Source organism: Lissotriton vulgaris, chromosome 5, assembly GCF_964263255.1.
Source record: "Lissotriton vulgaris chromosome 5, aLisVul1.2, whole genome shotgun sequence".
NCBI classification, from domain to species: Eukaryota; Metazoa; Chordata; class Amphibia; order Caudata; family Salamandridae; genus Lissotriton; species Lissotriton vulgaris.
Window position 1 is genome coordinate 1,468,412,252 of NC_141693.1, and position 25,092 is coordinate 1,468,437,343.

At 47.1% G+C, this 25,092-nt stretch overlaps 1 protein-coding gene across 1 annotated transcript in view; it reads left to right on the top strand.

Moving 5' to 3' along the window:
• Positions 1–25,092, top strand: part of PM20D1 (peptidase M20 domain containing 1) — a 220,322-nt gene that overhangs the window by 95,154 nt on the left and 100,076 nt on the right. The window contains exons 6-7 of the mRNA XM_086923426.1: positions 7,024–7,143; positions 10,836–10,911. Coding sequence (XP_086779552.1) covers positions 7,024–7,143; positions 10,836–10,911 — 196 coding nt within the window. The remainder of the gene's footprint in view (positions 1–7,023; positions 7,144–10,835; positions 10,912–25,092) is intronic.

The window sequence follows — 25,092 nt, forward strand, 5'->3', positions numbered from 1 at the left end:
AAACAGTCCCGTCGACGAAGAAAGTAGTCCCGTCGACGGTTCCCTCGTCGACGACGAAGTCCATCTCGTCGACGAGGACTAAACAGCCACAGTCGTCGACTGAGCAATTATCGTCGACGAGTACATCGTCGACGACGAAGACAAAGCCACAAGAAACAGAATTGACAATGGCACAAGAGAATCCAACAACACCAAAGCTGTCATCTTGCACAGATCTTCAAGTTTGGTCAGCAAGGAGCAATGTGATACCGCTGCCATCTCCAGCCACCACTGCGGCACTATTACAAAAGCGTTCATCACAGTCTGCATCTATGTCGCCACTAAAAATACCAGACAGGCTCTTGGATTCTGAGGAAGATGAATCTGGTGATGAGTTATTTCAGGCAGCGGAGAGCCCATCTGATTTGCTTATACAAATAAAGGATCTGGAGGAAGAGGAGCAAGTGATACAACCGCCTAGGTTGGAGACTGAACCAACACCAGGGATGCAAATGCCAATGGAACTTTTCCAAAATTTGCAGTATATGTTGAGCGATTATTATCGCCGTTTTACGCCTTCAGAGTCAGGCAAATCACAAATCACTTCTCCACGGCCTCGAGTAACCCCGACTCCAATGGCTACAATGACAGAAGAAGCGGAGCATGCCCGACCATCAACACCGGTGTCCTACCTCCAAACGGAGGGTGAGAATACTGATGAGGAAGCTCATGAAGAAGGTGAATTAGATAAAACGGACTGGTCGGAGTATGAAGATTATCAAGCTGACACACCTTCTCCAGATGAACAACCAAAAGCTGAGTCACCACCTGTGGATATTGCAAATTTCCATAGGATTATGGACAAAGCAACTAAGAGATTTCTCATTACCATGGAGGCTAAACAGGACGAATGTTTCCTGTACGACTTTGGTCTATTCCTATTATAGACTTTATTTGGAAAGAAGGTCTAAAGATCATGGCCACACCAAATTCTTTACCTGCGGTTTTACCGCGAGTGGATAAAAAGTACAGGGCACCAACTTCTTCACCTGCTTGCCTGATCGGCCAGGCCAAGACGGAGTCAGTCATTGCGCAAGCAGCTCAAAAGAGAGCAAAGAACCCGTCATCTCAGATATCCACTCCTACGGACAGAGATGGGAGGCGACTCGATACCATTGGGAAAAAGGTATTGACTATTGCAGCGACCACAGTTAGGGCTGATAATTCGCTGGCAATTCTCGGCAGGTATGATAGGCAGATGTGGTCAGACATGTCGCCATACATTCAAAAACTGCCTGAACCGGACCGGACCGAAGCCACAAAAATTCTGCAGGAAGGGGAGTGTGCTTCGTCGGAGATCATTGATGCTGCAGTGGACGTAGCAGCTACAGGATTCAGGCAGTTGGCAGGAGCTGCAGTCCTTAGAAGAGAGGGATGGTTGAAATCTACATCCTTTAGGCAGGAGGTGCAAGCCAAGGTGCTGAATATGGCTTATGATGGCGAGTACCTATTCGGCTCGCATGTGGATGAGGCTTTGCAAGCCATCAAGAAAGATACAGAAACTGCACGATCGTTGGGTACTCTGCAGTACCGGAAATCTTCCTTTCGTGGTGCTAGAGGAAGAGGTAACTTCACAAATAGAGGAGGATATTACCAACAACGATCATATACGAACAACCAAAATAACCAGAGGCACCAGCCATATAAGCAACAACCTTATGGCCAAAGAAGAAATAATTATTCACAGCCCCGAGGGAAAAAAACATATCGGGGCAGAGACAACACTAACAAAAAGTGAGGAACACATCCTGCCACCACTTTGTCCCAGCCAGAAACAAATTGGAGGAAGAATATCCCTACATTGCTCAAAATGGTCAAAAATTACCACAGACAGATGGGTCCTAGATGTAGTTTCCAAGGGCCACATATTGGAATTTGTAAAAACCCCTCCAAATTCACCCCCAAAAGGACCGCCCCCACCACATCTCAAAGAGCTGTTCATCCAAATCAATACAATGATTCGAAAGGGGGCAATCGAGAGAGTACCTCAACATCAGAGAGGAAAAGGTTTTTACTCTCGTTTTTTCTTGATACGCAAAAAATCGGGGGAATGGCGCCCCATCCTCGATTTGCGTGCCCTCAACAAATACATCAAAAAATTAACATTCAGAATGTTGACACTCCAAGAGATCCTCCAGTTTCTGACAGAAGGGGACCACATGGCAACACTAGACCTTCAGGATGCTTACTTCCACGTACCCATTTTCCCCAGGCACAGGAAGTTCCTAAGGTTCAGAGTGGCTGGCAGGGATTTCCAATTCAAGGTGCTTCCTTTTGGACTACGTTCAGCCCCGAGGGTATTCACAAAGATGTTGGCACCTGTAGCGGCCCACTTACGATTACAGGGTATTCAGATATACCCATATCTGGACGACTGCCTTATCAAGGCCAATTCCTACGCCACGACAAGCAAACATGTCCAGAAATGCCTTTGTCTGCTCCAAAGCCTGGGTTTCTCAGTGAACTTCGAGAAATCAGATCTGGTACCATCACAAAGGAAGTCTTTCCTAGGAGCAACGCTGGATTCCAAGCTGTCTCAGGTCTTCATTTCAAGCGAAAGACAGGAGAAGATTAAAAAAATGGCGACTGCACTCCTCAGAAAAGAGTGCGTTTCTGTTTGAAAATTCAAATCTTTCCTAGGGATGATCTCATCGTGCATCCCTCTCACTCCAAACTGTCGTCTGAGAATGAGACCCTTGCAAGAGGAACTCAGTCACCAATGGGTGCAGGTATCAGGTTCCTTCGAGGATATCATCACCTTAACGCCTCGAATGAAGAATGCGATCCTGTGGTGGAGTCAGGAACACAACCTGCAAGTGGGCTGTGCTTTCCTCGCAGAAGTCCCCAGATTCATCGTAACCACGGATGCCTCGCTAGAAGGTTGGGGCGCTCACCTTCAAGGGATGACGATCAGTGGCAAATGGGACAGACAGCAAAAGAAATGGCACATCAATTTATTGGAATTAAGGGCCATTTTCCTCGCCATGAAATCTTTTCAAGCGATACTGGAAGACTCGACAGTGTTGATTCGAACAGACAACACAACGAGCATGCATTACCTGAACAAGCAGGGGGGCACAAGATCAGCCCGGTTGTCCCAGCAGGCTCAAGAGATCTGGAATTGGGCTCTGGATCACAACATCAACTTGTCAGCGGTGCATGTTCCAGGAGTAGCCAATGTGCTAGCAGATTCCCTGAGCAGGTCCAAGAGCAGCACTCACGAGTGGGAACTGCATCAACCAGCGCTGGATCGGATCTTCCAGAGATGGGGTCACCCCGATCTAGATCTATTCGCAACATATCGGAACAAGAAATGTACACAGTTTGCGAGCTGGATTCCAAACAGAGAATCTTGCGGGGATGCTCTGTCAATGAATTGGGAGCGGATATTTGCCTACGCCTTCCAGCCAATTCCATTAATTCCCAAGGTCATCAAGAAAATGAGAAGACAACCGTGTCGAATAATTTTGATTGCTCCACGATGGCCACGACAATATTGGTTCACACAGCTTCTTCTTCTCTCAGAACGCGAACCAGTCCAACTGCCTCAAATTCCAAATCTTCTGACAATTCAAGAAGGCAGGGTATATCATCCGGACCCTCATTCTCTGAAATTATCGGCTTGGCTCCTCAACACCATGAGTTTGCACATTTAAACATTCCACAAGACTGTCAAGAAGTCCTAGCCAATGCTAGAGCGCCTTCAACGAACAAAACTTACAAGCTTAAATGGAAGCGTTTTTGTGCTTGGTGCCAAACTATGAATTTACATCCCATGTATGCTGAACCGGAAAAGATCTTACCCTTCTTTTTGCAGTTGGCTAAATCAGGTTTGGCGCACTCAACACTTAAAGTGTTTCTAGCGGCTATATCCCGATACCGTCAGGATGGTACGAATTCTCTATATTCCTCAAGAATAATCCAGCAATTCTTTAAGGGCTTATTTCGTATGTTTCCACCAATACGTCGGCCACCTCCATCCTGGCATTTGAATATAGTACTGGCTCAGCTCATGCGCCATCCCTTTGAGCCGATCCATAAAGTTGATCTGAAGTTCATCACTTGGAAGGTCGCATTACTGCTGGCGTTAACATCAGCCAGAAGGGTTAGTGACATGCAGGCGTTCACGTCTAAACCACCTTTCTTGCAATTCACGAATGACTCTGTGATACTGTGCACCAACCCGAAGTACATGCCCAAGGTACCATCGGATTTTCATTTGAATGAGCCAGTGATACTTAAGACATTCTTTCCGAATCCGCAGTCGCCAGCTGAGCGGACTTTACACTCATTAGATATCAGTAGATGTCTTAAGTTTTATCTTTCAAGGACAGCTGCCATCAGGAAGACGGATGAGCTATTTGTAGCGCATGGCAGACTGAGACAAGGCTGTGCAGTGACAAAACAGACTATCGCTAGGTGGGTCTCATCAACGATAGGGCTCTGCCATCAACAAGCAGGTAAACCCTTACAGACCTTACCTAGAGCTCATTCTACGAGAGCAGTCTCTTCTTCAACTGCTTTGTTTGCTGGTGTGCCTCTCCTGCAGATCTGCAGAGCTGCAACATGGTCCAGCAGGCACACATTCACGAGGCATTACTGTCTGGATTCTTCAAGTGATACCGATGCCTCGGTGGGAAGAGCAGTCCTGCGTAATCTTTTTCAATAAGGTGAGCCTCTGATGATCTCTCCCACCTCCTCTTGCTCTTTTGACGCTTTAATATGTTATTGCATTACATTATATTCATGCATGAAAACTGTGTAGCTTAGCATCCAAGAGCGATGCATTGTATTACTGCTAACTACTCTGATTCAGGCATGTGAATCTATGAAAGACACCCCTAATACTGGAGAAGAACAATAGTTACTTACCTGTAATCTGTGGTTCTCCAGTATTGGTGTCTTTCATGGATTCACATGCACCCACCCACCTCCCCTCAGAGTCTCACTCAGGCTATGGATATATATATATATATATATATATATATATATACTCAGGTACACTCCGGTGCTACAAAATCTGAGAGCCTGGGTCTCTGGGGAGAGCATTCTGGTGGGAGCTGTGGCCTGATTGGCTGCAGTTTGGTCTATACATAATGACTTGGATAGTCACTAATGTGGAAGTTTTTTCCACTGTAGCTGGGGCTACTTTACTTCCTGGTTGGGTATAACTGTTATTTGCTATGTACAAATGGCATATTACTGCTTTTTTATGTACCGTGGGACTCCCACTCCGACGACTGGGAATGACTCAGGCATGTGAATCTATGAAAGACACCAATACTGGAGAACCACAGATTACAGGTAAGTAACTATTGTTCAAATATTTGTATGTAATGCTAATATTTACCTGTCAGTGTAGTGTTTTAATATATTTGGCTGCTTAATTTGCTAAAATGTGACCGGCATCAAAGTATGAGTGCATGTTAATCCGTTCAATAATTGTGGAAATATTCCATTTTACGACTCCATTTATTCTCAAAGCATTAAAATAAATATGGATGAATACCAATAAAGTGGCCTAAAGATAAATATGGATGAATACAGATGGAAATGTTAAAAAAAGAAATACCATAAAACCAGGAGCCCTACTTATAACCTTCTGATCATATATCGTGGAGCCCCCAGGTATAGGGGGCTCCACGATATTCCAGGAGGGAAAGTACTAAAGCCTGTACAACAATCCTTAGATAGAAGGGGGAGCAGATCTATAGTTCTCCTGAGTGTTCTAAGACGACCATAGCAGCTGGCGGCAAGTTGCCTTGCTTGTGCTTCCATTGTGAGTGACTTGTCTAGCAACATCCTCAGCTTTTTAAGGGTTTTTTGGGATAGTGCTATACCTAAACAGGCAGGCCATCCTAGCGTCGTCTGGAAATTCAGATTGTTGCCCAGCAACTTGACCTCCATCTTGTTCCCATTGAGCTTGATGTAACAGCCAGCCATCCAATTAGCTACGTTTTCCAAACAAGGGCTAAATTGTTGAGATTGTGGACCCTGCCCAGGTGAGAGGGTGAAAACCAGGTGTGTCGACTGCGTAGGAAACAACTGACAGCCCGAATTCAAGGGCAGTCTCCACCAGCGGATGCATGTAAAGTTTAAAAGGCATCAGACCCTATTCTGCTTCATTAAAATCAGACACCCAAGGGTTAGGGACCGTGCTACACAAAGGCTACTGTTGGAACTGCCTAGTGACACCACCGCAAATAACTTCAGATGGTGCCATATGCCACAAATGTTTAGATATTATTGTTGCTAAAAAAGAAGAATGATTCTGGTTAAAAGGAGGAGTTCTGGGGGAGAGATGCGAGTAACATCTTCCCGGTGATGTGTCTGGAAGAGCCACCTAAACTACTTTGCACCTTCAGAAGGGAAGGAAAGCGTTATTTCCCCGGGTACACACAGGCACAGCTGGGGACCTGCTGCCCCTCGAGTGTAAGTTACAATTTTGAGAATTTTTTTGGGTGTACACTGTCCTTGTATCCTGAACTGCGAATGCAGCTACAAAATCGTGAACAATCAATTTACAGAAAAGCATTAATGAGACGTTTTCGATGTCATATATGTGTGCACCTAAGGAGAAGATGTTGAGGTTGAAGCATTGTGTGGCTGGAGCTTTCAAATTAATTTCAATAAAGGGAGTAGAAGGTGTGCACCTTTGTCTGTGAGCGTTTCTTTCCAGCAAGAGTAAGTCATTTGTTGTAAAGTCAGTAAAGACGGACAGAGTTGTTTTTTTTTTTTGTTTGTTGAGTGTATTGATAATTGTGGATCAAAGGATGTTGTCAATGTTGTTGATCAGAGAGTTTGAGTCACACCCCGTGTTCCTTAAACAGTTATTTTGACGTTTCGCACGTGGTAGAGTGCGTGTTCCCAAGTAATTGCAAGTTATTATCTGTGGACATTAAGGTCTTTGATTGAGGCAGCCATTTGTATGTCTGTTGCCATAACGACCACTCCATAACCCAGGTTTTGCTCTGCTTGCCCCAGGATCGGTGCTACGGAGAAAGGCTCCATAACAATGACCCTGAGTGCGGAGATGCAGCCGGGCCACTCGTCCATGCCGCCCCGCGAGACCAGCATCGGCATCCTTGCTGCGGCAGTGTCCAGGTGATGGTTCGTCCCGCTCTATGAAGTCCCTGTTTGGACTTGAAACTCAGCCTCTTGTTTCGTGTGCTTTCTCCGATCAAACATCCATTCTTCGCTCCAACACTGCCCTGTTTGGGTTCTTGGCTCTCTCTTTATGGGGCCCATGCTTAAAACCATCTGCTCCTCTCTGGGTATCTGCACCACATGCTGTTAAACCTTTATTTTCCTTTTCCTGTTCTTCCACTTCTCTCTATCTCTGGTCACTTGAATAGATGAAGCAAGAGGGAGCATGCAGGCCCTTTTGGAGAGGGATCCAACTTTCCTAGGACTTTAGGTTCTTCTGGTGTATGTCCGAGAAGAACAGCCTCCTCTTTCTGGTCACTGCTGTCCTCCCTCTAGGGTCATCATTTTGGAATTTTCCCTGTGGGGCCCATTTCCCCAGGTCCTGAAGTAGCCAGTGAGAATGAGGCTGTATCCATAGGGGGCGCTGTTGGGCACTGCTGGGTTCCCCTGGCCCTTGGTTCTGGTACTCTTCGCATATTTCGCTCAGACGGTAGCATTGCCACACCCTAGGGGCTTGTGGCCTAGATCTGAACCCGGGACACAGCCTGATACAGCAGCCCCACTCAAACGTCAATGATCAGTCGGAGGGAACTCGTACAAGATAGAACAGAAATGTCAGGAGGTTAAAAAGAAGAAAAATAGAAGGGTCTAGCAACTTCTGGTGCCAAGGCAGGACCCCAAACAGCTTTATGGGCTCGGCCTTGAGACTGGATGGGTTTACTATGTCAAAGGGGTCGTACACAAGTCTTTACCAAGGAAAAGGGCACTTAATAAATCCTAGGTCAGAAAGGACTCTGGCAGCATTGGTATCTGTCTCTGTCTGCTGACATTTCCCTTAACTTGCTGCCAGGAGAAACCTAGCAAGAGCTCGGCACGAGTACACTCCTAGATGTTCTCAAACAGCAAAACCAGAAATGTGCTCTCTCCAAAAGGGGCTGTTCTGGTGAAGGTTAATGGAAAATTACACCAGTTTTCCAGTAATTCCATATTTCGGGTTATGGGTCTGTAGATACCGATTTTTCAACAGGTGTCTTCTGGGTTTGATTTGTGCGCAGGTGATTGCTCGTGATGCGCAGTCAGTGCTTACGGTGCCACGGGGTGGATGCAAACATCAGAGGTTGTTCATAGTCCAGTATTTTGAGTATCGGGGCACCCACTGCGACATCGGAATCGAACTGGTCCAAATGCTCAAAGTTTACAGCCCAAGTCCACTTAGAGGACTGCACTCAAAGGGGGTAGGTGCTAGGGTAAACTACGCTGTGTTCTCGGGCATGGAATGGTTGCCACAAAGAGTCGACATAGGTTCACTCCACACCGGGCGAGGCATGGCCGTCTCAAATCCAGAACACTCTTTGTCAAGGGCCCACTGCAGCCCGTCACTTACAGGCAGGGTGGCGCACTGAGGATTCTGCCTTGCAACTTTGCTCACCAATATCTCCATCTAAGTTAGTGCTGTGGACCCGCGTGTGGGTCGTTGGCCTTCGGGGCTGCAGGTTCTCGTCTCTTCTGGGCTGACTTTCCTCACGAATCAGCCGTCCACGGGATTGCAGTTTGTTCGCACCTCAGACTCTGTCGGCGGCAGCTCAGTTCCTCATGACCGGTTTCTCATGATCGATTCCTCAATCAGATGTAATGATGCAAGGAGTGTACCGATTACTTCATATCCTCCCCGTACCCCACATTTGACGTTTGCCAGAATGCCTATGCTGTTTGGCTGAGATGCATTTCCCTAAGTTGCCACACGAGGGCACTGTGGGTCTGAGATGAAGAGGGCCACACTAGTTTCCCAATTTAGGCACATTTAAATCGATGTACCCATTCATACAAATGTAAGGAGACCTGTTTTGTCGCAGTTCTTCTACGATAAATAACATATTTGGCTCCCTGAATCTACAGCCGTTTTCAAAATCAACAATTCCTTCACCCTTGAGGGATGTGTCAAACTGGAACAGAAGAAGACATCACTATTCAATTGATCATTACATCTTACAAGGGTATCCTGCTTTCACCTGCTTTCCTCTGCTCATTTCTTTCATTAATCCACCTTTTATTCCACTTCGTTTACTGTGCTGAACGGACTCTCTTTAATACAGTTTATGGTTTTACATCTTTTATGTATTCATGGGAAATTATGCAGTGCCATTTTAGCTATAACTTTAATGTGGCACTTTAAAAGTCACTAGGAAGAGAGGTGGTTGAGGAGAGGGGATGGATGCAGGTTAGACAGAAGAGAATTCCATTGAGGCCCATCCCCCAGATGTTTACATGTTGCTGAGGCATAGCTTCAAGATGAGGGTCTTCAGTTTCTTCCCGAAGAGCAGGAATTTATTTATTTTAAAGGTTTTATATAGCGCTGGCTAGACCCGGAGGTATCAGGGCGCTTTACATGAGCATCAGATCGTAGTTACAGGTTACATCATTACAAAGGTTATACAGTTATTAGAGCATGGCAACATAGTTACTTGTAAGGTCGAGATAAAACAATGAGCATAAATATGTAAGGGGAAAAGCAAGCAAGGGGAGAGATTCAGGGAAGGGATTGTAGGAGCTGGGGAAGTAGACAGGTAATTAAGGCGGGAAAGAGAAGGGGAGGGTGAAGGACACAGCATAGAAAGAGGAGGGGAAGGGCGACGGGGACACAAATCGGTAGACGAGTCAAAGCAACGTTCAAAGTCCAGTAAGCTGTGATCCCAGGGGAAGTGGTATCACTTCTCTCTCTGTTGCGGGAGGCTCCCTTTACGCAGTGGACTCTCTCAGAGGGGGTCTCTGAGACTCCAAGGCCTACATACTGGATCCTTCCCCAAAAAGGGGAGAGGGAGTGCTTTGGCAAGGGGTGCCATAATATACCTCAGATGTGAGTGGTTCCCGTGGTGCAGTGGACTCTCTCAGCGGGTTTGCTGAGACTCAGAGTATAAAAATTGGACCTTTCCCCAGCAAGGGGAGAAGGAGTGCTTAGTCAATGGGCACAAAGGACAGGGGGCTAGGCAGACTAGCAGGCAAGGTGAGAGATTCAGGGGAGAGGGGATAGGAGCTAGGGAAGTAGCCAAAGAGAGGAAGAGTACTAAATGGGAACATATTTCATTAATGAGTTATTATATAGCGCTCGCTAGACCCGAAGAAAACAAGCGCTTTACATGAGGAACAATAATGTTGCAATTTACAGCAGTTAAAAGTTACATAAGTATCAAGAAAAACATTTAAAGAATATAGGGGACAAGGTGAATGGCCAAGGAAGGGTAAGGGGATAGGGTAAAGGGGTAGGAGGAAGATAGGACGTAGAGATGAGGGTGAGGTTTCCTCAACCCATTTCACACAGGTGCCTCTGTCCCTTCCAGTGTCTTCCAACGTCGTCCTGGCGTTCCCTTTTATTCCACTGCCGCTCTCTCCCACAATGTGGGGGACCGCTGGCTCAGGCGCACTTGAGATCAAAACCCCTTAACGCGTCTTATCATGTATGTTCTCAGAAAAATGTTGTAGTGCATAGTTGGTTCTGAGTGGGTAAGGAGTTCCAGACCTGGGTAGCTGTGCAGAAGATAGCTTAAGATATTGTGTTCTCCATTCAGCATTACTCATTTTTGTCCCCACTGAGTTTTAAAAATGTTGCCCAACTAGGATCTCAACCTTCCATCTTATGTTGTATTTTGTTCCAGGCTGGAGCAGAATCCGATGCCCAATCTGTTTGGCAGCGGGCCAGAGAAGGCCACCTTTGAGCAGTTGGCTCCAGAGGTCAGGACACTGCTTCTACACCTAACAACATAATGGTAAACTGTGGGTAACCTCTTTCTCCAGGTCCATGTGTGCAAGCAGCATGAATTGCTCACTCTCCTCAGCACCGCATGATACTGGACACTATTCCTTGCAGTGGCTCCCCAACACTTCCTTACTTTTTCTTTCCCCTTGAGCGGTAGCTGTGGTATCACATAAAGGCTGACATTTGTTTTCAGGTCCAATACGGCACTAAAGGTATTACACGTCGATGTCAAATCAAAGGTGTCTCCTTAAAAGGGATACATAGTTAATCTATAGTTAGAAAGATAGCTCAGTTACAACGATACCACTGTGGAAACCAGAAATGCCTAGCAGGTATGTTTCCATGATATGGCTCCTAATGGGCTTTCCATAATACACAACAACCTTATGGTTTGCTTGTTCCAGTTACTCACTGGACAGGATTTCTGATTATTTGTAAGCTTTCAGTGTGTTGACTTTCTGAGGCCCCTGCTTCAGATTTCAGAAAATCACTATTTTGTTTGAAAGCATGTTGTCTGTCTCTGATGGATAGCTACACAAGCCTAGACCGCGGTTTTGTAAAACAAGTGATGCTACTGCTGCTGTTGTATGTTGGGCCTGAAGTAAATTATTATTCGAATCACTAACATTTACTGTTTGGTTTGTTGATTAGAAGCCTTCCAGACTATGTCAAGTAAACAAAGCTCCTTGCAAAAAAATACTTTGTAAGCAGCTCAATCAACTAGGCCATTCTTATCCCTAACAGAAATCTGTCAACGGTATGAATGGAAACATTAGCAAAAATCCACAGTGACATCTATGTTGTAACATCGCAGCTCCTTTCAGAGGGCCACATGGCAAGCAGGAGATAATGGGGCCAACTGTGGGGGTTGAGGGTATTTACTCCTGATATCCTGAGGCCCAGCCTACTATGGGCTCAGAACAACTGGGTCGATAACCCATTCAGCACTTGACTGTCATGATAGCGTGGGTTGAGCAGTCCAAGGCTTCTCTGGAACGAGGTAGGTGTAAGGTGCGCAAAGGCTCACAACTCTGAATACATTAAGCAATCCTAATAAATAATTAAGTCAAATACTTGTTTTTATGTAAAATGGAGAATGTATCTACTAACACAAATTACAATACAACGCACTGCAAGTAATAGACATAGACTTTTTGAGGCAAGCCCACTACCGTTAGCCGGATCAGCTTTCCAGTCCCACGATCCTGCTTATGGCTGATGGTTATTCCCTATTCACATGTGGCGCCATCCATTCTAGGCTCTGCTAAGGCATTCAGGTCTCAGAAGTTCTACGGGGGCTCGGTTGCAAAGATCGGAGTCCCACACTGAAGCGTGTCAATCAGAGCAAGTTCTTAAGGGCCTGATAGTCCGATTGTTATTCTTACTCATGGGGTAGTGGTTTAAATTCCCCAGGTGCTCCTGGGCAGCCTGACTGATCCCAGAGGGGAGGAAGCTGTGGTCCCGGCGGGCGACGTCTTCAGAACTCAACCTATGTGATAAGCCTCTCCTAGATTCCAGGGGCAGGTCTCTGATGCTCCGGATGGGGGAGTTGAAGTAGATGCTCTCACTTTCCACAGGTAATGGCCTGGGGCCCGCAGTGTCTTCTGGGCTGCACATAGATGCAGCCCTCTTCTTCCTTTATGGACCCTTCCTCCTGACACCCAGATAGAGTACCAGCAGCACGCAAAGGGTGATTTGCCCTCTGTCTTCACCGTGGTCCGCACCCAGCGTAGCCAGCCACGGACAGCATGAATGCGGTGACCGCCCTCTTTGGATCATGGAGCTGTTTTGGGCGATGTCCCTCCTTCTCTCACAATGCAGTATCTAGGGAGATACACCTTATTCTTCACAGCAGCCCTCACCGAGCTGCAGGCTTTGGCATATGGGCTGACACCCATCGTTGCTGCAGTTTCGACAGACTAGAATCTCACACTGTGCTCCCTGGATCCATGCATAGGATCCCCACTGGACCTCACTGCACCTCGCAAGGAGCACTGTTCTTGGGTCTGACAGAAGCCGGTGCTACATGCTCCGGACGAGTGTTCTTGATCGTCCTGGGTGATGTTCCCTCACCCAGCATGGGAGACTGGGAGACCCTTACTCCCCAGTGCTGGTTAGAACAGGCAGAACTCATGCTGAGATTTTCAAAGCTGTTGTGCAGCTTCAGTTTGACAATTTGGGAGTGTCAAGCTCCTCTTTTTGTAATTTGTTTCCAGACACACTTCTGATTTAGTATCGCTAGCTTTGAAGTTTGTGTTCTGGGGTTACCCACTCCTTTGTTGCCCTCTGGAGGAAGAGTACATTCAATCACAGCAGGACAGTCTCCCATCTTGATAACCCCAAATACTGGTCAAAAGAGTGATGAGTGTTTTGCACCTAGATGCAGCCTCTTTATGATTCCCTCATCAGGTCCATCTTCTTCCTCCAGACGCTTTGGTCAGTGACCTCCTTTCATAATCAAAGAGCCCCTATTAATAGGCATCGAAGAGCCTGGCTCTTCCTTCCTTCAGTGTGTGTCTTACCCAGCTCTCAATAATACGGCATTCCACAAACCTGTCTGGGGGAAACCTCTACCTGCTCCTCCAGCGATCCCCGTGTCTCTCAAAATGGAGCTCAGTGTCTTCCATGTTAATGGTAATGTTAATGATATTTATAAAGCGCACAAATACCAGAAACGGTGTCTCGGCGCTAAAAAAACGTAGGCAAACCCTGCATAGCACCCCTCACTGGAACAACCAGGTTTTCAAGCTTTTTCTAAAGCTCAGAAGGGAGCTGGCCTTCCTAATCTCGGGAGGCAGCAAGTTCCACAGCTTCGATGTACCATACTGGAAACTCCGCCTCGAGGGTCTCAAGGCGCTGGGGTGGGGAATGCTGCTACTGCTCGAAAAGCCAGGTCTTGAGGAGTTTTCTGAAGGTCAGCAGGTCTTGGGTCTGCCGTAGGTGGATGGGGAGGGTGTTCCAGGTCTTGGTGGCGAGGTGGGAGAACGATCTGGCACCTGAGGTCGCTCTTCAGAAGCGGGGGACTGTAGCGAGGCGAGGTCGGCGGAGCGGAGCTGGCGGGTGGGGGTATAGAAGCTGAGTCGTCTGAGGTACGTTGGTCCAGTGTTGTGGAGTGCCTTGTGTGCGTGGGTGAGGAGCTTGAAGGTTATCCTCTTGTTGACCGGGAGCCAGTGCAGGTCTCTCAGGTGGGGTGTAATGTGACTGCGGTGAGGGATGTCGAGGATCAGGCGTGCAGAGGCATTCTGGATGCGTTAGAGCCGTCTCAGGAGTTTGGCTGAGGCTCCTGCGTAGAGGGCGTTTCCATAGTCCAACCTGCTGCTGACAAGGGCCTGGGTGACTGTTCTTCTCGTTTCAGTGGGGATCCACTTGTAGATCCTACGGAGCATGCAGAGGGTGTTGAAGCAGGAGGAGGAGACAGCATTGACCTGTTTAGTCATGAGAGGGTGGAGTCCAGGATGACCCCTAGGTTGTGTGCGTGGTCGGTGGGTGTTGGAGCGGTTCCCTGTGCGGTCGGCCACCAGGAGTCATCCCAGGCCGAAGGGTTGGATCCGAGGATGAGGACCTCCGTCTTGTCCGAGATCAGCTTCAGTCTGCTGTCCCTCATCCATTCAGCAACGGCCTTCATTCCTTCGTGAAGGTTGGTTTTGGCCGTGTGGGGGTCCTTGGTGAGGGAGAGTATCAGCTGGGTGTCATCGGCGTAGGAGAGGATGTTGAGGTTGTGCCGATGGGCGACGTGGGCGAGCGGTGCCATGTAGATGTTAAACAGAGTTGGGCTGAGGGATGAGCCCTGAGGTACGCTGCAGATGATCTCGGTGGCTTCGGAGCGGAAGGGGGGAAGGCGGACGCTCTGTGTTCTGCCGGAGAGGAAGGAGGCGGTCCAGTCCATGGCCTTCTCTTGGATCCCAGCATTGTGGAGGCGTGTTTGTAGTGTGTGGTGGCAGACCGTGACGAAGGCGGCTGACAGGTCCAGGAGGATGAGGGCCGCCGTTTCTCCGTTGTCCAGCAGGGACTGGATGTCATCGGTGGCGGCGATGAGGGCAGTCTCGGTGCTGTGGTTGCTGCGAAACCCGGACTGGAAAGGGTCCAGGATGTTGTTCTCCTCGAGGTAGCGGGTCAGTTGTTCGTTGATGGTCTTTTCGATGACCTTTGACGGGAACGGGAGCAGGGAGATGGTCCGGAAGTTCTTGAGGTCCTTGGGGTTTCTTGAGTAAGACGTTGATCTCGGCGTGCTTCCAGCTCTCTGAGAAGGTTGTTGTCTCAAAGGAGGTGTTGATGACTTTCCGGAGATGGGGTGCGATGGATGTGCTGGCTTTGTTGAAGATGTGGTGTGGGTGCCTTAAATTTGATTTGTTGCACCACTGGGAGCCATTGCAGCTTCCGAATTTCCTCTGAAATGGACTTATGCCGGGGCAGACTCAGCAAAAGGCGAGCCGTCGAGTTCTGCACTACCTGAAGTTCCTTCACACTGCTTCTGGGCATTCAAATAAAGCCTGTTTCAGTAGTCCAGCTTGGCCTGTATGAGGGAAGTGATAACCACTTTCTTGGTCTCCACAGGGATGTAGGGAAGTGCCTTCCTGATTTTTTGTTTATCAGGAAGGGGGAGGAAGACTCCATGGCATTGGTTTGTTGAGTAAACGTCAGTCTGTTATCAATCAGTGCGCCTAGGTTTTTCGTCTTTGCCATTGGAATGGGCTTAGAGCCCATATCTGCTGGCCACCAGCGATTGCTCCAAGAAGGTTATAAATTGCCGAAAATCAACACTTCCGTCTTGTCGGAGTATAATTTAAGGCAGTGACTGCTCATCCAGATGTTAATTGCGGCCATGCAGTTATGGAACTGCACAGTGGGTGAACTCTGTTTTTTGTGAGATGCAACCACAATCTGTGAGTCGTCCGTGTAAGATGTTAACGAAAAACCATAATCCCTGACCAGCAGAGCAAGTTCAGAGACGTAGACATTGAATAACAGTGGACTCCACGAGCTTCCCTGCGGAACTCCACAAGGCAGCACATAAGGCTCTGAGTTAAACCCGTCAAGCGACACTGTTTATCTCCTCTCCTGCAGAAAAGAGGCTACCAGGGCCAATGCCATGCCATCCACACCCAAGATTTTTAATCGGTGAATCAGGAGAGTATGATCAACAGTGTCAAATGCGGCGGAGAGGTATAGTAGAACTAATGCAGCAGTGCCTCCTCCGTCCATGACCGCTCTGATCTCTTCGGTCGCTTTGAGTGCTGTCTCAGTATGTGTTCCTTACGGAAACTAAACTGAGAATGGTCCAGCAGTTCATTGTCATCAATAAACTGAGTCAGTTGAACATTCATAATTTTGTCAACAATTTTAGCCGGTAAAGGGAGGTGGGCAATGGGGCGGTTATTCGACGTAATAGTGGCGTCTAGGGTAGGTTTCTTTAGTAACGGGAGAATAGAGGTCTCCTTCCAACTAATAGGGAATCTGCCTGAGGCAAACATCCTGTTAAAAATGTCTAACAGCACAGGACTCACCAGGTCCACCAGCTCTATCAAGAGAGCTGACTAACATGGGTCCGATGGTGAGCCTGTTTTGGATGCCAGTATGTAATGGCTCACCATATCGGCCAACACAGGGAAAAACTCAGGAAACCCGCTCAAACCGTTGTCCAGAGCCTGCATCTAGGGTGCCGACTGAGGCCGTGGCCCGTCCTTAATATTGCTAAAGATATCCAACACTTTGATTTTAAAAGTGGAGGTCATATCATCAACAAACTGTCGACTCCTGGACTTATTCAGTGCTTTGGGAACAGTACGTTTATTGATAACTGCAAATAACTCTTTCGAAGAATATTTTGCAGACTCAATCTGGGTTTTAAAATATTTGCTTTTCTCTGCAATCACAAGAGCTTTATAGGACCTAAGAGCTGTTCTGTAGACCGGTTTGTTGTAGACATGATAGTTCAAACGCCAACGGCGTTCCATACGACGACAATTCTGTTTCTCCTTACGAAGTAGATCGGAGAAGCAGGGTGCCGATGGCGCAGCCCGGTTATAGGAAATACTTTTAGTGGGGACCGCTACACTAATGGCCTCGGACAACCAATTGTTGTAATTGTTAACTGGATTGTCCACTTTGTCGCAAGCTAGAGGAACGGAACACTCCAGTGTAGTTCGAAGAACTGTTTTGTCTACTTTACTCCAGGCTTTACAGGAGGCTGCCTGTAGAGTAAACTTACTGTCCTGACAGGAAAAACTCCTATGAAAAGTAAAGCTAATGAGGGAGTGATCCGACCATGGAAGTGGAATCCCTTCTTTAAATTTGAGCCCATTAAAAGATGAGAAGATCCCGTCCAGCGTGTGCCCCGCCTCATGAGTGGGAACACCAACTAATTGAGACAGCCCTGCTGCACCCAAGGTGTCTAAAAGCATAGCCGTCTCTTTGCTAGCAAGGTCCTCAAAGATAAAAATTTAAATCACCCAGAATAGTGAATTCCTTATTGGCTAACACCGTTTCAAGCATTTCATCAAGATTATTTAAAAACATGGTTTTGGTCCCAGGCGGACGGTACACGTGAAGACCCTTAAAAGAGAGGTTAGCGCTAAGTTTGGCAGTGAATTGTAGTGCTTCGCAGCCGGAAAACGAAAAAGGATGAACCGTAACTGCAAAGCAATCTCTAAAAATAATTGCTACTCCTCCTCCTCCTCTCTTGTTCCTAGGCCTATCCATCTTAACAAATCTATACCCTTCTGGAGTAGCAGTGATAAAATCCGGGTCCGAAGCAGCATCGGCCCATGTTTCTGTTATGAAGGGAATGTCTAGCCTCATATTTTCTATTATTTGGGATATTTCATACCTGTGTTTCGCTAACGATCGAGCATTGACAAGCCCTCCCTGCAGTGTAGTCTCAGGCCGCAGGTTGCGCACTTCAGTAGGCAGAGTCGCTGAGTTATCTGTCTTCCTGGTCGAGAAGGTAAATCCACTACTATGGCATCCGCTGTTGTCACTTAGAACACATAGGCCACATCGCTCGGTCATTTGATTAAGTGTATGGAGTTCATCCCTAAAGTAAGTTAACCTATTTCTAAGAAAACTGGCAGCATCCCGTGTGCTCAGCGCGGGCCAGGCACGGACGGGCGCAGACGGGCTTGCATTAGGCGCGCCCGCAGCGAGTATGGCTATATACCTTCCTTCCGGCAGACGACTAGACCGCGTCCTGCCGGAAGTAGGAATTGTATGGAGGAGTAGGAAACCACCCTCCGCGCAAACGGCGCAACAGCCGCGGCGGACCGGGGTCGGTCCCAGAAACAGCAGTAAGGCAGCAGGCAGTTTAAAATAAAGAACAATAGAAGTAAAACCATTTTTAAAAACAAGCTCCCTGAATTGTGGCGCCAGCAGGGCTACTCACAGTCCGCTGCGCGTCCGCCACAAAGATGCCTATATACCTTCCTTCCGGCGGACGACTAGACCGCGTCCTGACGGAAGTAGGGATTGTGTGGAGGAGTAGAAAACCGCCCCCCGTGCAAACGGCACAACAGCCGCGGCGGACCGAGGTCGGTCCCAGAAACAGCAGTAAGGCAGCAGGCTGTTTAAAATAAAGAACAATAGAATTGAAACAATTTTTAAAAACAAGCGGCAGGGCTACTCACAGTCCGCCTATGTTGTCTATTGCAAGCATACATGCAAGCTGCATAATCACATAAGCATGCGGCAGCCTCAAATGTACTGTACCCTTGCTTGGGCAGCACTTCATCCCAGTGCGCTCATGCAACACTGTCACTATCTCCTACATGCAGTACTAGCTCAGAGGCCCACATATAGCCCCACAGGTACATGTAACTACGCATGCTGTTTCCTGGTGCACTGTATCTTCGTAGGAGCACATCTGTATACCAACATGCATACACACTACACATGCTATTTCCTGATGCACTGTGCCTTCCCACAGGCACACGAACATCCGAGAGCTGAACCCAATCCATAGCAGGCCAACGGTGAGTTAAGCAACACAACTGTAACAGAGTTGGCCAGTAGACACCACTCCCATGAGAGCGGTAAAAAGGCCTGTCTATTCTGCTGATCACTAAAAACGATGCTGCTGCAACTGCACTTGTGAGAAGAGAGTAGCCTTCCACCTTTGAGGGTTACATTTGTGGTTCCCCTCTTGGTCTAAGAAGACCGGCGCTAATGAGAGAGGCCTAGGTCATAGCACACATTTTTGGTCCGTGTTCGCTCATGACCAAAAATCTTTACCAAGAATCCAGACATCACCACAGCTGGGACACTCCGAGCAGGGGTAAACATCTATCACCAGGTGAGGAACTTTTCCATCCAAATACCTAATTTCTTAGATGTCTGAAAGATATGCAGAACAGTTCCATTATATTCAAGCCAGAGTGGTGGTTCAAAAATAGATTGACTCACTGGACTTACTGAAATACATAGTTAATTTTCTTGTTCAGTGAAGTGAGGTTAAAGGTACGAGCAGCAATAACAAAGCTGTTGGGTGTGCGCTTGTAAAGCACAGCAAGCAGGACACAAGCAATTTCTAAAGGAGGGTGACTTGAACCACTTAGACAATTAAAGCTATCTGTAGCCAGATTAGAAAGAAAAGGTACTGTATGAATACTGAGTGAAATTGCCATCCGTATCTTCTAGTAGGAAATTAAGTACACAGACATTCTGTCTAGTGATTCTAGCTCTAAAGTTCTGCATAAAATGTTTTTTTTTTTTTTATAAATTCTTTTTATTGTTGCATCAGAAGTATCACAAATGTAGGAATTAGCATACGGTAGAGCGTCAACATTCCGTCCTGGCCGTTAGTCATGCAACTTTTCTTATTACTGGATGCCGTACTCATCATTAGAACACTTAGCTCTTAAACTAACAACGTAAAGAGAACATAATAAAATAAAGCAATTCCCCAAACAGCAGCCCACCTACCCACCTCTCCCCCCTCCCCTCCCCTCCCCTCCCCTCCCCTCCCCTGGTCCCACCCCTCCTCCTCTATGGAACTCCTATCCATCTCGCATACATGATCTGAGCATTGAAGTATACATATGTCCATCAGAGATCCCCATTGTACGTTCTGCCACGTCAGGGGTCCCCCTGACCTCCTGTTCCTAGTCTGCAAGGCCTCATTCCAGTCCATGATACTGTCTCCATTTTGCCCACACTCTCCGAAATTTTTTGGGGCAACCCCTGGCTTTGTAAGTCACTCTCTCCGCCGCCATGTACAAATCCAGCCCTCTCCTCCATTCCTCCAAATCTGGCCTTTCGGACGCCCCCCAGTATCTTGCAATGTCCCTTTTCGCCACCACGAAAGCCAATACCAGAAAGATAATCAAGGGGCGGGTTAGGTCTACTTCTGTCGTCATGCCCAGCAGCGCCAATCTAGGGTCGCGTGGTATGTCCACCCCCAGTACCTCCTCTAGTTCCAGGAACATACCTTCCCAGTATTCTTGAATGACTTCGCATCCCCAGAGTGTATGAAAAAAATCGCCATTCTGCTGATGACACCTAAGGCACGCTGTGTCAGTTATCCTACCCATTTTAAAAAGTCGCACCCTGTCAAAGTAGGATTTGTGGAGCACCTTGAATTGTATGAGTCGGAGCCTTGACTTAATCGCAACCTCGCGAGGGTGCATGAGGACGAGCTCCCAATCCAGATCCTCCTTGCCTCCCACGTCTGCCTCCCATTTATCTCGTAGGACCTGTAGGTCCCCTAACATATTGTTGGTCAAAGTTTTATACGTTAGGGATATCGCCCCGCCCAGTATCTGTTCCTGTAGTAATCTACCCTCTAGCGGGGCGTATTCTGGGATGTCTGTGAGTGTGATGTTTTGTGCCCTCCATGCGTGCCTCAGTTGAACGTATTTGTAGTATTGGGTGTTGAGCAAGCCAAATTCTTCCCTGAGCGCCTGAAAAATTTTCAATTCCCCCCTTGCTATCACGTCTCCCACTGTCGAAATACCTATGTCGTCCCACCGTCCGAAGCCTCTCAGTTTATTAAGTTCCCCCAGCCACTTGCAACACCATAGTGACGTCTGTCGGGTGGGTCTCTTGTCCCATCCCATTCGTTTTGTCGCTCTATGCCACGCCGTTAGCGTAATCCTCGCGGCAGGTAAGAACTGCTGTCCCACCGTCCCTCCATAGAGGTAGTGCAGTATATTCTTGTTTGACCATTTAGACCTTTCTAGTGCATAGGTAGGGTAATCGGCTGCCGCATGTAGCCACTCGTTAATCGGGGCGAGGTGTTCCGCCCAATAGTACGCCTCCAGGTTGGGAAGCGAAATCCCACCACTGTATTGGTGGCGCTGTAGTGTGGATAGAGCCACTCTCGGCTGTTTCCCCAGCCACAGGAATGCACGCAGGTCCGCATGGATTTTAGTCAAGGTCCTGGCTGGCAGCGGATAATATTCATTCTGAAGTGCATAGAGAAACTTCGGTAATAGGACCATTTTATAGAGTGCGACGCGTCCCAATAAGGTGAGTGGGAGCTGTCTCCACCTGTCCATCTCTACCCGTTGCGCCCACCATTATTCGGGCTCCGTTGTTAGTGAAAGAGCGTCCCCTATCCAACGTTCTATATATTCCTAGGTATTGAAAGCCTTCCGTTGTATGAATGAGTAGCCTTGGCAGGCACTCCCTCCGTTCCTTGCCTTGCGGATCATAGAGGACCGATTTGTGCCAGTTTATCGTGTGACCCGCCCTTGCCCCGAAATCGCCTAGTTCTTTGAACAGTGCTGGGATTGTCGTGTCTGGGTCAGTCACAAACAATAGTACGTCATCGGCATACAGGGATATTTTCTCCTGTGTTGCGTCCGAGTCTCCCCACGTGAAGCCCCTGATCCCCTGGTTCTGCCTAATCCGTATCGCTAGTATTTCTATTGTAAGGGTAAAGAGAAGGGGGGACTGCATAAAATGTTTCTGAGGTGCAACTCATTGCTGGTGGACTAAGCCGGGGCTGGTGGCTTTGTGGACTAAGGCATCCAGTGTAAGGGCCTATGTTTGATCTCATGGTCACAGATTCAAATCCCGGCAGGTCCACTCAGCCTTTCATCCTTCTGAGGTCGATAAAATGAGTACCATTGAGTTGGGAAACAATAGACATCTGTTCTTCAGCGCCAAGATACCCTTGGGTGAACGTGCACTTCCACAAACGTACATGTTATGTTGTTCACAACTCTTTGCAGAACTATCGAAAATCACTGTAAAACTCACATCTTGCTAGAAGCAAAACCGCACAGTTAAATGTGTTCTGTGCTGCCAGTATTCAAACAGTTCTTGTATTTAATATTCTACTAAAACCAGGTAAAAAATGTCTGCTTCGGTCTTTGAAGCAAGTATACTCACAAGACATTATAGCTCTAAGGGCCAGATGTAGGTAAATTTTATTTTCCGACCTCTTAAATACCGAGTCATACCGACTCGGTATTTCAGAGGTCGGAAAATAAAAGTACCGAGATGTAGGTAAATGCAGATGTGCAATTACCGAATCGGAAACAGTCGGTATTTTCCGATGCGGGAAATACCGACCAGTTAATGCCCATTCATTCCTATGGGCTTTGAAGCCCATAGGATTGATTGGGCATTTACCGGTCGGTATTTACCACATCGGAAAATACCGACTGTCACAAGGGTGCAGGGGGTGTCACTTTGACACCCTCTGGCACCCCCAAAAGAGGCTCGGGTGCCATGTGGCAGGCATACCTGCCCTAAGGGCAGGTCTGCCTGTTATATGGCATAGGTGTGCATGCACACATGTGCATGCACACCAGAAACGGTATTTTACCATCAAGTAGTATTTGATGGTAAAATACCGATTTTGTACTGCTTGTGGGACTCAGAAGAGTCCCACCTACATACCAATTTACCGGAATCCGTAATGATACCGACTCGGTATTTTACATACTCGGTAAATTTACCTATCGGTAAATTTACCGAGTCTGTAAAATACAGGGACCTACATGTCAAATTGCTCTTACCGGTCGGTAACGGCCGAATTCGGCCGTTACCACCCGGTAAACGCCTACCTACATCTGGCCCCAAGTCTCAGAGTAAATACTGGCAAATCCTCGTAGAACAGAACATGTGATGAGAGGAGACCACAGACTCATAACGTTTAAAATACACATTTCCAAAAAAAGTAAGCTGCTCGGGTTTGTTGAATATTCAATTCAATTCAATTTATTAAGCTTTATTCGATTTAAAAAATATAAATCATAAAAGCATACAGATTATTAAAAACAGTCACAATAATTACATCTCGCTAAAAATAATTATTTACACAGTTAAAAAGAAACAGTTTTTTACAAAGTTTTAACATCAGATCAGTTAGGGGCTTCCCCTGTCTAAATTAATATATTCGGGGCAAGTAAAAATGGTTTGAAGTCGGCATTTTATAACCATATTGTACGTAAACATTTCTGACCCTCTGATGATTACTCTCTACTATTGGTCTTGACTGGGTGAGATAACAGGCCCTGGGATAAAAGTCATGTAATTGCCATGTGGATATAGGGCCATCTCCCAGTTGGGGCTGCCAGGATTGTAGATAGGGGACGACATTTTCATTTCTAAATCTTACCAGGATAAGGTCCCCTTTAATGTCCTTAGGGAGCGGTCCGAACCAACCCACCCTTCTGACGCTTACTATCGAGCCGTCAATATTAGGTGGCAAGGGTCTATTTTTCGTTTGCCAAAAGATGACTTTATTTCTTAAGTCGTGCTGTCTCTCAGGTATTCCTTTCTTAAGTACTGGTACGCCCGAGAGAACACATACAAAAGGGGCGACTATAGGGGGTAAATTTATATGTTCACTTTTGCCGGAGTTGATACCTTTGTTGTCAGCTATGACAGTGTGAGGGATTGGGGCTAAAGTCGACCTTACTTTGGGGCCGATACTCTGGGTTGTAGTGGATCGGCTACCTACATTTTGATTTTTCCGATTTGCCCTATATTCAGCCATTGTTTTATTCCCACAGTTATTGCTTTGAGTAGTCGATTCGTGCACCACAGTGGCAGGTAGAACGGATTCCTGGCTGGGTTCTGCCATGTTCTTTATTAGTGATGTACTGGGACTAATTTTCGTCTCAATTTCGCTGAGCTTTTCTCCCAGACTATTTATTCTTGCTATCAGTGGGGATATAATAGAAGTAACAAGCCGTTCTATGAGGTCCAATAAAATTGCCTGGGAGGTAGGAGCAGGAGAATCTACACTATTATGTCTCTTGGCCGCTGACGGGGTAGGTGTAGTCGTTGCTAGAGAACTTGGACACAGTTTTCGTTGTTTGGCTCCATCCCCCAAGCGTGTAGTCCCGTGTCGCTTCCTTTTGGCGGGTGGGATATGGAGGGGCTCTGCATGATTACTGTTAACTTTTACAGACGGAGATGGGGAGAGAGCATCTGATGTGTTACAGTTTATCAATAATGGCATAGTGGACTGGGTATTCGAGGTTACTGGGGGGCTAACCAGGGCGTGGAGTGTCTCGGTTACATAGTCTGTAGCAACATACTGGGTCTTACAAAGGCAGGGCTCGACAAATCCACTCGCCCGCTAGCATTTGCGAGGGAGAATGGATGAGGACGAGCTATTTTTAGGTCCTACTCGCCCTTTCTGGCGAGTAGGAAGTCAAACTAACTTTTGTCCTCTGTCTTTGAAAACAGAGCAAAAGTGACAAGATAACATGATTTAAAGGCATTTTTATTGCTCATAAAGGGAATGAGCAATAAAGATGCATTTAAATCTTGTTATCTTGTCACTTTTGCTCCATTTTCAGAGACGGAGGTCAAGTGGGTTGCAGTCAGGTCGAGGGGATTTTCCATGGTACTAGACCAGCAGGACTAGTACAATTTTTCGGATTTGTCGAGCCGTGAAAGGGCATTCAGTTCGTCAAGCAAGGTGGATCCATATACTTCATCAGCCGTCTGTGTGGCAGGGAGATTGCAAAGCACGTTATCTGTGGGCAAGCGTTGCTCTAATCTGTCTAATTCATGAGTGATAGTTGAGGTTACCCTTTCTAGATAGCAATCCATGGGCCCAGTGACCTCGCTCCTCTGCGTACCACAGCTCTTAGAAGCCGGCTTAGGTGACATGGTGGTAGTAGTTCCACGGAACAGTCTCTAAATGAAATATATAAATATCGAGGGCTTTAGAAAGAGCAAGTGAGACCTTTTACCTTACA